This window comes from Micromesistius poutassou (genome assembly GCF_964030765.1).
Source record: "Micromesistius poutassou genome assembly, chromosome: 12".
Taxonomy (NCBI): domain Eukaryota; kingdom Metazoa; phylum Chordata; class Actinopteri; order Gadiformes; family Gadidae; genus Micromesistius; species Micromesistius poutassou.
In genome coordinates, this window is record NC_140282.1 from 13,986,579 (window position 1) to 14,003,447 (window position 16,869).

The following is a 16,869-nucleotide window of genomic DNA, read 5'->3' on the forward strand; positions in this document are numbered from 1 at the left end:
TCAATCAGAGTTGAAAAAAGGTTACCATAAACAGAAGGTAGATTATTATGGTTGGTGGAAGAGAGAGAAATTGTGTGAGTTCTAACATAAGTTAATATAATAATAAATAAATGAAACAGTAGAATTATAGTTCTCAAGACGTGTGTTCAATTTATTTCAGTACAAGTAATTAGGCAGGCACAGGAGGCCTGGAGCAAATATAATAATAAAACCGATAATTTACTCTGAGTTATATGAGAGCCATTTCTCACAGCGATTGGTTGGGAGATGTTTAATTAATACTCCATCTTCAGGGAGAACATGTAAACGCATGTGCTACTGAGGTGTCTGCTGTTTGTGTCGTAGGATTAATGAACTCATTCAGTCATTTAGACGATGAATGAAGGGAAAGAAGGAGCTATAAAAGACTAAAAATGTATCGTTGAAAACATGAAAAATAAATAATTTTAACATATTTCATACTATACTATACTATTACTATAATTTGATAATTTTCAAGTTTTAGTTTGGGCTGAGTTGCAATACTATAGTGATTTAATTAAATTAGGCGATATATCTGGGATAGGCAACCAACTATGTTTAGAAATACTATTTTATGCTAACACACCTTATTATATATGTGGATAATCAAGTCTTTTCTACACAAACCCATACCTGGAGAGAAAGCATTGATGAGCTCCCCATTACCTTTAACCTAAACCAGTTACATATTGACATATATGCATACAAACATGTGTAACATATGAGTAACCTATAAATAGTGTTATGAACGACATGAGAAGGTTAGCTGATATGAATTAACGTCACAATCTGCTTGTTCATGTTTTAGTGAAGTTAAAAGTGGGACATAAACCAGTTGGTTTAGTTAATTTATTCCTCATAATTAATTTATCGATAAATTCATTTCAGGTGAATGCAATTCTAATGGCAGGGTAAAGTATCTAAAAGAGACATGGCTATTATTATCAGTTTAATTTTATTTAACAACTCCAGGTGAACAGTATAATCTGTAGGGCAGCAATCACTGCCGTTCTGGGTCTCTAGTTTAATCTGTGTTGATGTTTCATTCTCTTCACCTGTGTTCTTGTTGTATCTCAGTTCCCTAGTCCCTACCCCTGGTTTTTTATTCCTTTTGTTACTTTTCCCCACATTAATTATGCAGAGTTGCAAGCCTGCAATATGTTAAAGTGATGATGCCATGCCCTTACATTTGAAAGGAGTGAGACCATGGATGGACACCTTTTCACTCTTGCATGAATTGCTCATGATCAAAACATCTTACAATAGGAATTCCTACATTAGAGGGAAGCTTAAGGTCTTGAGCTGAAATGGGTTTCTCTTTTATTGTAACATTTTTAAACAGCAAGTTATTAACCATCAAAAACACTGACACATTGTGACAACCAGCCCCATCACAGGTTGGTTGTCACAATGTATGGGGTTGGTGGTTCCTATCGTTATCAATGGGGTTTTAGTAAAACAAATATATACTAATATATACTAAATACTTTTTTACAAAAACAATGTAAGCTAGAGACATCAAATATGTTTGAAAAATGAATAGAAACACCATCTCTATTATAGGCCTACTCAGGAAGGCCCTTTGTATTGGTCTATTTGAACCATGAATGTGATCCAGGATTAGTCCTTTTAATTTGAATTATCCACTCTAATGAGAAGTACAATTTTATTAAAGCCAACGTTTCATAACAATTCATTACAGATATGTGTGACAAACCACTCCCAGAGCAGTGCTACAATCATCCCCATGTGACAAAGTTTGTATACTTTGTATGTCTTGGGATAGCCACTGAAAAATAGACAAATTAAAGCTATTATCTCCCTCTTTTTAATAAGTAAGTATTTGATTATATAATGCCTTATCACTACAAAGTTCTTCAACAAAAACAAAAATGACTAAATATATCCTGACCTCAATTTGCAAATGCCTATGTAGCAGTGTCGAATGCTCCACCTAGGTGGCTTTTATTGGGCTCTACCAAACAAAAGACGCTGGGTGGTGACGTTAAAGTTGGTTCATCGTACGGTTTGCTGATAATGATCCATGGCCTGGTGCTCCATGATGCCATGTAGGAGAACTCCTTGAGTGGGTGCGCTGATGGCTGGTTTAACCTGTGCACATTCAATGTGCAACAGGTGTGCAGTCTCACCCAGCCCCAGAGTCCATTCAGGCTGACCCATCTTCAATTTCCGAGGGGCATTATCAATGGCTACAGACCTAAATGCCTCTGGACACAATTGGATAGACCTAAAACCAATCAGAGCAACAAAACACATGTGACACATCAACAACAGCCATCTTAGGTTTTTATTAAAAGGCCTCATAGGTGCTCCCATAGGACCCTCCTCTGTCTTGATTCAACCCCGCCACATATTACATAAATGGTTGTGATTAGCCCAACCCAGGCCAAGTCAGCTGGAAATCTGTCTGAACGGGAGGGGGTCCAACTCATGCCAGAGCAAATAAAACATGAGCTTGCAGATTTGTCTAGTTCCCAGGCTACGGTTGATCAGCAGTCATGAGATGCTCTTTTGGAAGGTAGATACATGCCCTTGGGAAGATAGACACAAGAAAGACACAAATGTTAGTGAATCTGAGATTTCAATTGTTTCAATACATTTTATGGCCGATACATGTTACGTATGGATTTGACCGATAACACATTTCCCATTTGCGTTCAAATCTAGGACTGATGTGCATCAGTGAATTGTTACATCCTAAATGGTCATTTAAAGGCTCCATCTTACTATGTAACAAACCCGCCAATTCTAGGGCCGAGTGACATGGCCGACTCAGTCGGGGAGAGGGGGGGGGGGGGGGGGGGGGGGGGGCGATCAGACTGTCTTGAAGTGGGAGGGGGGGTCTCAAGCCACACCAAGGAAGAAAACGAGAATTAACTGGGAGTTCTATCAACCTTTCAATAACTTTTCACATTTGCTGTTGTTATTCTTCGTTTTTTCATAACGGTGACATCGTAGCTGCTGTCTTCCTTTTTCTGTCGACGTGAGTTGCTGAAACGCGTCAAACTTGCAGAGTTGTCGAACTCTCGCTGCTCACCCTCGGTACTGCTCACACTGCCCACTACAGTGGTGCAGACACTCAAAATAGGAAGAGGTTCAACCAAAGAATGAACGGGAATCATTGTCAGGACGTCAATGAGTAACTCGAGTCAAGACAGCCTGGCAGCTACACTCAAAACCGAGTGAACCATTCTAACTGAGACGTCTGCTTCAAGAACAACGACTAATCAATGCAGTCAAATCACATTTCTGTAACATCATGGTGGACTTACATAGCCTACTTACATACAAGTGGGATGCTGAATCAATGAATTAAAAATAATATTTTATCTTTATTTATGTCAACTTATACATGGCGACATGGCTACATTGACAGAGGGTCACGACCTCTAATGGAGAAATTGACGCCAGTTTGCAAAAAGTATCGGAACTCTAAGTAATTCACTAGTAAATCACTAGTAGCCTTGAGAGGAAGTGCTGGTCACGAGCTAGCGCTAGAGCTAGCGGTGCTGATGGCGCGTTCTTATCATGGATGCATCGAATGTTCAAGGCCTGTGAGACGGAACAAGCACTTGGAAAGATGATGCCTGTTGACGATAAATATACAATTCGATGTAGGGCTAATTTATCAATCCCACTGTAGCACACGAGAGATTGGGGTGTCACTCTACTGTAATAATACCGTATTGTAATGAGAATTTAAAAAAAAAAAAAAAAAAAAAAAAAAAAATATATATATATATATATATAGTATATACATATATATAGTCCCAACAGAAAGTATATGAAAGTTATTTTAACTGACATAAGAGTAACAACTATAAAAACGAATATAATACATCGACAAATAAATTACAAACAGCAGATCAATCAAAAGAGAATAATATATACCCTTCACTAATCACCTCAGAACATTTCATAAACTGAAGAACTCGCAGCGACTACTTTGTGACTACTGAATTCATTCGGGTGCCGTACATAGAAGTAGCATTTTTGATCCTCGTTGCTCGCCGTAGTCCCGGAAGAACCGGCGCGCTGTGTTCAATTTCTACAGGCGGTGTGTTTTGCTCGGTTCATAACTGTATGGTCTGATAACAAAGAGGCATGGCCCTCAATATTCAATCCTCTACGTTTTCCATCACCCTGCCCATGTCCTGCCAGATTTGTCTGGGAAAGGTAAACACACATTTAGTTATTTCAGCAATCATTCCGGGCCGAACTTATCACCAGTTTGAATGTTTCGTTCTCTTTTTCCATTATCTGTTTAAGGTTAACTACGATGATGTGTTGTTACTTTGGTCCCTCTAAGACAAGTAATTATTTAAAAAGTCAATAGCTTTGAATACTGTTTAAACGTTGTGCCCTCAAACGTTGCATGAAGTATATCTGTATACGCAACACATTTGTATAGCTTATTTTACAAGATATCTTGCAAGTTGAAGTATCTTGCATGTTGAGATGTTCAAGGTTGAGATGTTCGGTAAACTTTTTGCAGGTTCGACAGCCGGTTATCTGTCCGAACTGTCACGTGTTCTGCTCCAGCTGCATGGACACCTGGATGCAGAACGTGAGCCAGTGTCCCGCGTGCCGCGTCCCCATCACCCCAGACAACCCCTGCAGAGAACTGATTGGTGTGCTATACATTTGATCTATATTTATTGTATTCTACTATCTTAATTTAATTATACAAACCTCTACCTGCAGATAATTCATAAGTCAGCTATACCCTGGCCTTTACTTTATTTTACTCAAACATATTATGTAAGTAGTCTGTGAGGGCTCTGAAGGGTTGGATTGAACTTAACACTGGCAGTGTGTGAGTCTTGCTGGTCCGCTTACCAATGTGTCATGTGGTGTCTGTTCCAGCCGGTAGCAGCGATGGAGAGGAGGTCCAGAACAGAGAGACCAGCAGGAGACTGAGGAAGACGAGAGGAACGCTGCTCCTACGAGAATATGAGGTACACCTTTGCAAACACCCACAACGAAAACTCGGCTGTGGAATGGTGCACATTCTGCAGAAAAACATTCTTTGTATAATTATGTTGTTAAAATGTGGTCATCTTGTCTCTATCCTAGATTTAAAATAAATATTGATTGAGGGATGTTTACTTAATCTATTTAAAGATGATTGACTAACTCACCAAATAGCAACTGCTAACTTAATAAAGCACTTTTCGAAATACTCCCAGACCTTAATAAGGCACAAAACACTATTATGAACAAACTATTCCCATTTCAACATTTAAAAGCACACAAATGAAGATAGAAAGAGGTGAGAAGAGCATGCTGATGAATGCATCTGATGTTCTAGAGGAGCTGGTAGGAGCATCCAGTTTTTAGAGGGAGCAATGCACCAATCCTGTCCACCAATACTGGCCAAGATCAATACTATAGGGTATATATGACGATATTTGCGTAAAAAAATAAAAGTCTTAAAAGCTGAGCAGTGATGATAGAAGTTATTGTGGCATATATGACATTGTCTAGCATTCAATGCTGTGTGTCTTATGTGCAAATTGCCTACTTCTCTCTATAGAGACGAGGGCTTCTGCCCTGACAGGTTTCTTTGGAAGTCCTGTTTCTTGGCAGGTATATATTTAATTAAATATCCTGCTTTAAAACTTAAATAATAAATACATTTTTAAGGCCAAAATATCTATCAACATAAGACTAAATGGATTCATTAGATGTATTTTAATAGAAAGAGGAGTGTGTGTATTTTTAAGTAAGTATTGACTCATACCTTCTAAATTTCTAAATACCCTGGTACACTGTGATACCACCCAAGCCTATTTTGTTCTCTCTTCCAACTTTCCTAACCCTACATTAATATTAATTTTTTGTGAAAAACTAACTAAACCAACAGTAACCGATGGAGGGAATTAATGCTGTGTTCACTCTTGACTTCACACTTGCCCCATCATTGACTGCTTTGTCTTCTCTCCGAGTCCACCCGAACCCTGTCACTGACTGCTCTGTCACTGCACCAACTCTGCGTCCACTATTACCCCACCAGTGACCACTCTTTCACTCTGACTCCACCCTAACACTGTCTCTAACTGCTCTGTTCCGACAATGACTCCAACCAAACCCCATCACGGGTGACTGTTCTGTTTTCACTCTCACTCTGACCTCACCAAAATAACAGTCTAGCAGTCTTCACTCTTGACTCCCCCCTAACCCTGTCATCTCTCCCCCCCAAAAGGATGAGATTGATCGGCTGCTTGAGGAGAACGAGGAGTTGAAGAGCAAAGTACAGAATCTGGGGGAGGAGACGCCTGCTCCCAGAAACCAGGAGGCTGCGTGCCGCACCCAGGACCCTAACCCGACTGCGGGCCCCCCCGAACAGAGGAGCTCTGATCTCAGTGAGCTGCAACAGCTCGGCCACAAGTTGAAGGCCGCCACCGACGTCTGCAGCAAGGTGAAGGAGGACATGGAGAGGCTGAAGCAGGTACTGTCGAACGGGAGAAGAACCCCCACCCCCACCCCCTCCTTTCTACTGCTGTTCTCCTCCTCTCGTCCCCTCCCCTTCCTTCTCCTGAGATCTACCTGTTTTAAGAGGAAGTTAAGATAATCCCAACATGCTGGTGGTACTTAACGGTCACAAATGTGTCACACTCTGGGCCATTGTATATTATTATTACATTATTTACCATTTTCTGCATTGTCTGTGAAATCTAATAACCACGTAAAAGTCCTGAAAAATTGCAGACACCAGAAAGCTCCTTGTTTCTTTTTCTATATTTTGGTTTTTGCTATACAATATATATATATTATATTTGTATATATTTACCCTCTATTAACAGTCTTGAATTCACTAAATTTCCCCACCACAGACAAACAAGATGCTGAGGTCTCAGAATGTGGACTTGGTGCAGGAGAACATGAACCTCCGAGCAGAGGTGTCCAGCCGCTCTCCACAGAAGTAAGTATCCTCATTATGAATCAATATAGCATCCTCATTATAGATATCATAGTATCCTCATTATAAATAGATATAGCATCCTCATTATAGATATCATAGTATCCTCGTTATGAATAGATATAGCATCCTCATTATAGATATCATAGTATCCTCATTATAAATATATATAGCATCCTCATTATAGATATCATAGTATCCTCGTTATGAATAGATATAGCATCCTCATTATCATAGTATCCTCATTACGAATAGATATAGCATCCTCATTATATATATCATAGTCTCCTCGTTATGATTAGACATAGCATCCTCGTTATAGATATCATAGTGTCATTATGAATAGATATAGCATCCTCATTAGAGATATCATAGTATCCTCATTCCGAATAGGTATAGACTGGTTTCTGGGCAATGTCACAGCAGATGGGGCAGGAAGTATAGAAAACAGATAGACAACTGTCACGATGGCAAGGATTTGTTGTGCTGTTAACTGTGCTAATTCCAAAAGCCAGGATTAGGCTTTTTTAATTTCCTTTCATCTAAATAGGACAGGTATGGATCCAGATAGGTAATTAAAAGGGTGGATTTGAGTCATAATACAGTTTATGTGAGTAGATTTTTTTAAGAAGACACTAAATATAAGGGCTAAATATTAAAGTGACCTCATAATAAATGCATATCATAGTATGCTCATTATAAATGCATATCATATTATCCTCATTTTAAAGTTGATATCATAAAATCAGTATAATCATAGTATCATTATAAAGATATAGTATCTTCACTATAAATAGATATCATAGTATCATTTAAAAAATATATCATAGTAACATTATTAAAAAAAAAAATTAAAAAAAGTATTGCCATTATAAATAGATACATATCAGTTGTCTTCGGTGGCCATACATAAGCAAAGAAATATAAATAAGCATACTAATTATTTGGGCTTGTTGACCTGTGAAATTACTTGATGCAAATCCTGATTATACTCTTCCATGCTGTTTTATTTCTATATATATAGTTGTTATAAATATTGTCACTTTAAAGATGAATCCTAATTTAGGCTTCACCTGTATAAATAATTAGTATGTTGATAGCATAAATATTAACTGTCATTGATTCTGCAAAGTAAAATCATGAACTGTCAGCAAAGAGGGGCCCAGCAATGTGGCTGAGGTTGTACCTTTTTTTCTCGCTGGTGCATAAAAACCGAGATCGGCCCATTTCTTTTTTTCTTAAGTGACACTGGACTGGCCCAATCACATCTTTAAACCCCTCCCCATTTCGGCTCTGTGCCATCATTAAACAGTGCAACTGCAAAATGAGTGCCAAAATAGACAAGTTATTTTTGAACAGCTCCTCCTTGTAGAATCTAGTCCAGATAGGTGCGCTACAGTTAAAATAATACAGTGGAAGACCATCAGGGCGTTACAGGGCCCTTCTGGTACGGGCCCACAGATAGAAACCTCCCGGCAGGGTGCGCTTCACAGCGCACACATTTATTTTATCCTAACATGGCACTGGTCCAGTCCAGACCAAAATGCCAGGGCTGTGGTTTGTTCCAGTCCAGCCGTGCCTGAGGGAGAGAAGATTGGATGGATTCTAGTCCAGTAGTTTTTTGTAGAGATGGTCTTAGGTCCCGTCAATGTTATGTTCCTCAAGGTGTAAATGTCTCATTTTGATCATGTCAGTTTATGTTTTACTTGGTTACAATTACATTTGTGAGGTGGATATTTTGCCATGTCTGCTTTGATTTCTGTGACCAGAACACTTCATTAGTGTGTGTGTGTGGGTTTTGAGGGTCCGTGCTTGGAAGACAAAACTCACCCCAGTGTATCGTTACCTTTTAATCGTAGTTTCAAAAGCAATTTGTGAGACCATTTTCTTTGTCTTGCTGCTCGGTTTGTCATGGTGATCGATAGATAGTTTTATGAGGGCGTTGGGGAGAGAGGTACTTTAGTAGCTCTCTGAGCTAAGAGGTAATTCAAAGTCCATTTTGGTGATTCTGACAATGGAAACGGAGGCTATTAAGATGCTAGCTATGTGCCATCACTTTCTCATTCATCACAGGACAAGCTCTGAATTTTTCATTGATTTCAAAAAAATGTTTTTATATGACCCTTTAAATTGAATTTTAAAAGCAGGGCTGTCAATGATGGACATTAAGATCCTTATGTCTTTGAACTTGTAAAAGATCCAAAATAGTTATGAACTCTTAAACTGAATTATCAAAAAAGTTTTATACAGTGCTTGTAATGTTGACCGGTGTGTTCGTATCTCTATCATTTAGTTTTTGCTAAATATTCTGTATTTCAGTGATCCCTAACTACTGGTTGTCATACGTGTAAAAAGTATTGGTAACACTTTATTTGAAGGTATCTACATAAGAGTGACATGTCACTGTCATAACTAGGACATGACATGACACTGTCATATCCGAGTTATGACAATGACATGTCATTCTTATGTAGATACATTCAAATAAAGTGTTACCAAAGTATCTTTAATACTAATCATTATTATAAAATCCAATGCCTTTCAATTATATTTTTTATTAAATAATTGCATTTTACACTGCCATCGCTACTACATAGATTGTTTTGTATTTGAATATATTTTCTGTATGTTTTTGCTTTGATTTAAATGTTTTATTTCTACTACTTACTTCTCTACTTCTCTACGTACTTTTGTCTGTGACACCCACATCGCCCATCTGGGATTAATAAAATGCATAATTTCAAATTAAAGGGATAGTTCAGGATTTTGGACATCAGGTCTCATTTCCAATAAGCCGGTGTGTTATTTATCATTGGAGACCGTTTTCAATACTTTTCATTCAGTCCTTCTAGTTGCAGAAATTGCTGGTGCTAGGCTAGCGCAACTCGAGGGGAACTGCTAGCCTGCCAATAAAAACAGTTTTACCCACTCCCGAGGCAAACCAATTATAATGCCTGACTATTGATGTAAATGTCTGTGTTGATAGAATAGTGTTAGAAATAAACTTACCCTTGCATCGCATTGCATTTAGTTTATAATCCCTGTAGTTGGAAGCAAGCTACGGCAGGACTGATATTACCTGGAGTGCGCTTCTCTGTTTACCTTCTGCTGTAGTGAATTGGTTGCTACACCGGAGCAAAGTGAAATTCCGCCGCTGCTGAGAAAGTAGCCCCCCAAAATGTAATGTGATCATTGCGATACAAGGATAGTTTTATTTCTAATATTATTCTATAAACACAGACATTTACATCGATAGTCGGGCATTATAATTGGTTTGCATCGGGTGTACTTTGGAGTGGGTAAAACTGTTTTTATTGGCAGGCTAGCAGTTCCCCTCGACTTGCGCTAGCCTAGCACCAGCGATTTCTGCAACTAGAAGGACTGAATGAAAAGTGTTAAACGGTCTCCAATGATAAATAACACACTGGCTCACTTGGAAATGAGACCCGATGTCCAAAATCCTGAACTATCCCTTTAAGGTACTTAGGTAATCTTATGTATATTGTATTTTGTCTGGACCCTAACCCAAAAGCCGTTCCACAATTTAACTAAACTTGATCCATAAACAAATGAGATCAAATAATCGTCTCTTTTTAACCGCATCCAATAATCTCTTGCCAGGTTCAGCCGCTACACAGTAGCTGCTCTGGAAGCCACCATCCAGCAGAACGAGTGGAAGATGAAGCAGCTGAACAAGGCTCTGGAGCAGAGCGACAAGACCATCGAAAGTCTGCAGGCCCGTCTCCGGGGCCATGACGGCAGTCCTCCTAGCCTCTGGGGGGTGCCGGGTGACCAGGCGGAGAAGCAGAAACTGGTCATGATGACGAGGAGTCTGAGCGACACGGAAAGGCAATCCATCTGCAGCAACCCTGAAGGTCAAACTCTGACCTCTGAAGGTCAAAGAACGAATTTCTCAGCTTCTCCCGGGAGATCCGAGGGAGAGAAGATGATGGGATTTACAGCAACCAATTTTTATGGAACGCCTCCAAAGCTGAAGCCCTCCACCCCCTCGTCGGCATTCTGCTCCTTGTCTCTGAAGAGTCCGACTATCGTTGGTGGGAAAGCAGCAATAAAGTCGGGCACCTCACTGAGGAAGCTCAGCTTTGAAGACCCTCTTGAGAAGGTGAGAAGCACTGCCTTGCAAATGGAAAACTGCTCTCCAAACCTTCCCAAACGCCTCGCTGCAAGTACTAAAGCAGAGATCTCCAAGACCCCTTTCTGGGGTGCATGGCAGGGACCCAAACCTAACGATCCTTCCAGTGTTGGACAAATCAGTGAGGACTCCCAGATGGTTGGAGACGCCCCCTCTGCCGCTTCTCAGGTGAAGCCGGGCGGCTCCCACACCTCCAGCGAGTCCTCCATGGACGCTGCATACCGCAACAAGGTCTCCGAGTTGGACTGCATGATGTGGGACAGCGATAGCTCATGTAGCCAAGGATCACGGTTCTCCCAGGGTGCCTCACCTGCTGCAGATCTAGACGCCACTCTCGTTCCCCAACCAAAACCAGCAGCTGCCTCTGCGGCATCAAGCAACTCCAGCAAAGAGGAACATGATTCAGTTTTATCTCGTCATCAAAACCAGCCTCCATGTGATCCATCTCTCTGTGCACCGGACACATGCAAAGCCAGGTCTGCAGGGGAGAGGGCTGCTGGGGGGGGAGATGCTGAACATGATGGCCCAAGACCAGCTACTAGTCTTGAGTCTGGTAGAGGAGATAGTCTTTGGTCTGGTAAGGCAGGTGGAGTCCAGGGTGGAGACAGCACTCTTGGTTTTGGGAGAGCCATTGGTCTGGGGTCTGAGAGGGCAGGCGTCCTCCAGGGTATTGCAGCTAACCTGGGGTGTAGTTGGCCAGGTGGGGCCCCTGTTCCTAGCGTAGTCGAGGGCGAAGCGCTCTCGCAGACCGATGAGCTGTCCTTTGACATCCTCTTTGACCCATCGTTGGATGGTCCTGCAACTGGTTCCGATGACCCAGCTGTCCTTCCACACAGTAGTCCATCCCCGTCCTCTGCCTCTGGCTGGGACCGGCAGCTGCTTTTCAACGGTCAGTCGACTAAGAGGAAGTCCCACAGTCCCTTCAACACTAACAGCCCCACAAAACTTTCAAAGTTTGTGTGAAAGTTTTGAATCGTTCCTGTTCTTGTTTTATAAGAGCTTGGTTAGTTTGCTAATGTTCCTCATTGTGGTCTTCAGATGGAGTGTAACTATCACGGCTCCCAATGAGTGGACTCACTCTCCCGGTATTAAAGATCAGATGTCAGCCCTATTGGGGATTCCTTGTTGGGATTTCTTCTCATAATCCTTCCAGTTCTGCACCAATTACCACAGACGGATATATCTTGAGTCAATTCCTTCCCTAAGGTGGAGTCTGACTCCAAGCTTCTGTGGACCTTACAGCCCACACACGAAGAGTCCACCATGCCGCAGTCATGGTGGCAAGTGCAATTGGAACCGCAAGTCTGATCTCAAAGAGAGTAACTCAGAGCTGCAGTCCAGATGCAACTGGCCAGACTACAATTCTCCCTGACCTCCTAATCTCCTGTGGATTGAAGAAGTCACTCTCATCCTCAAACCAGAGAACAAGCTCACGTAGTCTGACTGTAACAGAGCAGGTGGCAGCAGCCAGGATAATCATTTTTTACTTTCATCAACCAGGTGACATGCTTATGGTTCCTGTGTGCTAGGGCTACTGGTTTAGCTGCTTCCTTGTGCACAACACTGTGGAGGAGTTTTGTGTTGAAGAAATGGAAAGTGTTACTAATGTTCTGATGATATATGATACGGCTATTTTGCCTTTTTGCTGTTGTTAATCGCCAATGCTAACTTTTGAGTCTTATTTAGCTAGTTTTGTGATTCTTGGCCAACAGTTGGGGGATATGTCCTAATGCAAGACTTACTGATACAAACATGAACATTAAGCTCAAACCCTGTGTAGTCCAGGAGTTCCTGCTCTCTTTCTAAATCTGAAGGTATTTAGTATGATGATAGTTGGAAATGTGTTTGTTTCAACAGTTTTAGTCCTGGAATAGTTTCATAATTATGCCTTTTAAACATTCAGAATATTTGATGAGTTCGTTTAACAAAAAAACATAACACTATTTGTGCTCTGTAGTGATTATGATCAAATTGAGCTTCAAATTGTTACATTAAATACTTTTGACTGAAATTCCATGCATGTCTTTTTTTGTGTATATAGCCCACTTTCTTTGTGTAGCCCACTTCAAATGTAGGTTGACGCTCCATCTTGGAAGTATCATGTAAAATTGTTTTGTAGTCGTAGAGGTAACTGCTCTTAGATCTATTAAAGAGTCTAAACTAAAGCATATTTGAGTTTGACTCCTCCAGCCTAGGAAAGACTAAACTAACAGATGTGTTTGACTACTCTGGCCTACGGGGGGTAAACTAAAGCATGTGCTGGATTGAGTGCTCCGGCCCAGGGAGGATGGATCTAGAAGATGTGATAGTTTGACTCTTTGAATGTCTAAACCAAAGGTTATTCTATCGCTGGCCTAGGGAGAACTAACTGGGATGCATTAGATTGACTACTCCAGCTTAGGGAGGGCAGATCTAAAGGATGTGACAGTTTGACTACTTTGGATGTCTAAACTAAAGGTTTTTATAAATTGCCCACCCTGGACAATAGAGGGTTAAACTAAAGGATGTTTGTTTGACAGCTCTGTAGGTCCAAACTAAAGGTTAGTCTAATTTGAATGCTCTGTCCAAGGGAAGAACACGCTAGAGGATGTATTAGTCTGTCCTAGGGGGAAGGCTATAATATTTCTAAGTGACATGACAGAAAACATTACAGGCTTCACTAAGTGCTGTATTTATTATGCAAATTTGCCGTGCATGTTTTATATTCACATACCTCTAATCACTCCATGAAAATGTAATCGTCTGACCGTTGTGGTTTGAATAAATGAAGTGTAGGCTACATTTATTGGGATTCATTTCAGCAAGGTTCGGCTTGAGTATTTAATTAGTGTAATGCTTTATGATGAGGTAGGAGGAGGTATCAACACACACACACACACACACACACACACACACACACACACTTTACCGCCTGCTGCACCATGCATTCATTAATAAAAAATAAAAAGTGTAATACACATTTCAATATTTATCCGATCTAATCTTAATGTTTTTTTTGTATCTAATTAACAAGGGAAATAATTCGATAAATGTGATGCTATTTTTGTAGGGTTTGACCGTCTTATAGCGGATAGCGGACCTCATTATGCAACGATTTTTTTTTGGTCAGAAGTGTCAAGTGACCAAAAGAGTGAATCCATTCATCGCATAACGCTGCTCTACTAGCTGCCCTGCTGTGACTTGTCTGTTCTTCATGCAGCCTGCAACATCTCGCGAGAACCAAGCCGAGGCATGACGAGATGAGGGGCTCAGGTGTAGGAGCGTGTCGCGGGACCGGGTCAGTGTGTGTGAGAGACTGCAGGCATCTCACATCATCTCCTCCCACTACTCCAGCTACTCTCCACCACCACAACACTCAATCAGAGGAGGAGGAGGAGGACCGCTGCGTCTCTATGGTGATATCCTCCTTAGCGCGAGCAGCTCGTTCCCCCCCTTCTTCCCGCGCGCTTTAGTTTGGAGAAGCTCGCGCCAAGATGATGTCCATGAACAGCAAGCAGACGCACTTCGGGATGCACCCGTCGCTCCCGGAGCACAAGTACACCACCCTGCATTCCAGCTCCGAGGCCATCCGTAGGGCGTGCCTACAGACCCCGCAGGTAAGAACTTTATATGGTATCCGGCGAAACTTATTCGGCTCTCTGTGCGTCTTTCCGCGCGCGTAAAAGTAGCGGCGCGCTCCGAGGCTCCGAGACGCGCTTCATGTGTTCTTCCAACTCCGAGCGCTGTGATGTTTCTGAGAGCATGCTTCCTCTGAGGTCCGCTGGCGCGTTTTCTGTTTTAATTCTGATGAGTCGGGCACTAATCCCGTTGTGTGTTGTGGGTTATCAAAGCTCCCGGCTGTCAGAAACATTTATTCATGTTTTTCTTTTATTCTGACGCCCCCTCCCCTACCCCCACCACCCCACCACTCTCTCTCATCTCTCTTTCTCTCTTTCCCTCTCTCTCTCTTATTCTGCTAATTCCTGCTCTTTTTTTATCTTCCTCTACTCTCTCGGTCCTCTCTCCGGTACCGGTTCATCCTCTATGCTCTCTCTGGGTCCTCTCTCCGGTGCCGGTCACCGCCTTTGCTCTCGGTCCCCGTAGCTGCAAAGTAACATCTTCGCCAGTCTAGATGAGACGCTGCTGGCTCGCGCGGAGGCTCTCGCGGCCGTGGACATCGCCGTGTCGCAGGGCAAGACGCACCCCTTCAAACCGGACGCCACCTACCACACCATGAACACCGTGCCGTGCTCCTCCAACTCCACCGTGCCGCTGGCCCACCACCACCACCACCACCATCACCACCACCACCCGAACCACCTCGACCCCCCGCCGGACATCATGGACCACCTCAGCTCGCCCTCCCTCGCGCTCATGAGCGGCGGGCACGACGGGTCCGGTGGCGGCGGCGGCGGAGGAGGAGGTGGTGGAGGTGGTGGAGGTGGAGGAGGCGGGGGTCTGCTCTCTTCCTCGGCCCACGCGCACTCCCACATGCACGGCTTGACTCACCTGTCCCACCACCAGGCCGCTATGAGCATGAGCTCGCCCCTAACCCATCACCACCACGGCCTCCTCCCGGGACACCACGGCGGGGGCCTGGGTAATAACGGACTTCCCACCATCAACGAGTCGGACACGGACCCGCGGGAGCTGGAGGCCTTCGCGGAGCGCTTCAAGCAGCGGAGGATCAAGCTGGGCGTGACCCAGGCGGACGTTGGGGGCGCGCTGGCCAACCTGAAGATCCCGGGCGTGGGGTCGCTCAGCCAGAGCACCATTTGCCGCTTCGAGTCGCTCACGCTGTCCCACAACAACATGATCGCGCTGAAGCCCATCCTGCAGGCCTGGCTTGAGGAAGCGGAGGGCGCCCAGCGGGAGAAGATGAGCAAACCGGACATTTTTAACGGCGGGGAGAAGAAGCGGAAGAGGACGTCGATCGCCGCCCCGGAGAAGCGGTCTCTGGAGGCGTACTTCGCCGTCCAGCCGAGGCCCTCGTCGGAGAAGATCGCGGCGATCGCGGAGAAGCTGGACCTCAAGAAGAACGTGGTGCGGGTCTGGTTCTGCAACCAGAGACAGAAACAGAAACGCTTGAAGTTCTCCGCTGCGCACTGATGGAGTTTTGGAGTTTTTTTCTGGGGGACTGAATTTGGGGACCAAGGAACAATTTCGCACCACGTTCAGTCTTTTATCTCCGACCAATTTTGACAGTGTGGCGTCCAATGGGCTTTAGAGATGTCCGTTCTGTCTGGTATATCTGGATCTATGGGGATATATCTTCATATATATCTGCATACATCTGCTTTATTTTCACGTTATTGGTGAATGTGAATACGGGAATAGCAGCGGACAAGAGGAGAGAGGTAAAGTATTTCCCCTCTCATGATCTGAAGTTTATAGCCATTAACAATTTACCTCATTCATTGTTGTTCTGTGTTCCGTTGCTGTTTTTTCTTTTCTTCTCGTCGTTGTTGTTGTTGTTGAATTATTTATGAGTCTGTTCATTTATTCATCCGTTCGTTTGTTATGCTTTTAGAGGTTTGTGTAAATTCAAATTAAGTTGCGAAACCGATGGCTGTACATGAACAACGTTTGTGGGCCTGCATGAAGAACAAACTGACAGGCAACGACCACATAGCCTATATATAGATTTATTATTTTGAACTTGCACAGAAATTGAATCGTTATGGCGAAATGGTTTTGTATATAACAAATAATATCACTTTATCACTTCTACAGAAGTAATGTCCTTCGTTTGGAAATAAATTATGTTCGGGCC

General features: G+C 42.7%; 2 protein-coding genes across 2 annotated transcripts; both read left to right on the forward strand.

Moving 5' to 3' along the window:
• Positions 1-4,085: 4,085 nt before the first annotated feature.
• Positions 4,086-12,080, forward strand: obi1 (ORC ubiquitin ligase 1; the record flags this gene model as incomplete). The annotated part of the gene is made up of 6 exons (XM_084476355.1): positions 4,086-4,218; positions 4,538-4,673; positions 4,909-5,000; positions 6,248-6,493; positions 6,879-6,967; positions 10,586-12,080. The coding sequence occupies exons 1-6, from the start codon at positions 4,147-4,149 to the stop codon at positions 12,078-12,080; spliced, it is 2,130 nt and encodes a 709-aa protein (XP_084332481.1). The 5' UTR covers positions 4,086-4,146.
• A 2,510-nt stretch (positions 12,081-14,590) lies between these two features.
• On the forward strand, positions 14,591-16,205 carry pou4f1 (POU class 4 homeobox 1; the record flags this gene model as incomplete). Its single annotated transcript, XM_084476156.1, has 2 exons — positions 14,591-14,713; positions 15,201-16,205. The coding sequence occupies 2 exons, from the start codon at positions 14,591-14,593 to the stop codon at positions 16,203-16,205; spliced, it is 1,128 nt and encodes a 375-aa protein (XP_084332282.1).
• Positions 16,206-16,869: the final 664 nt, after the last annotated feature.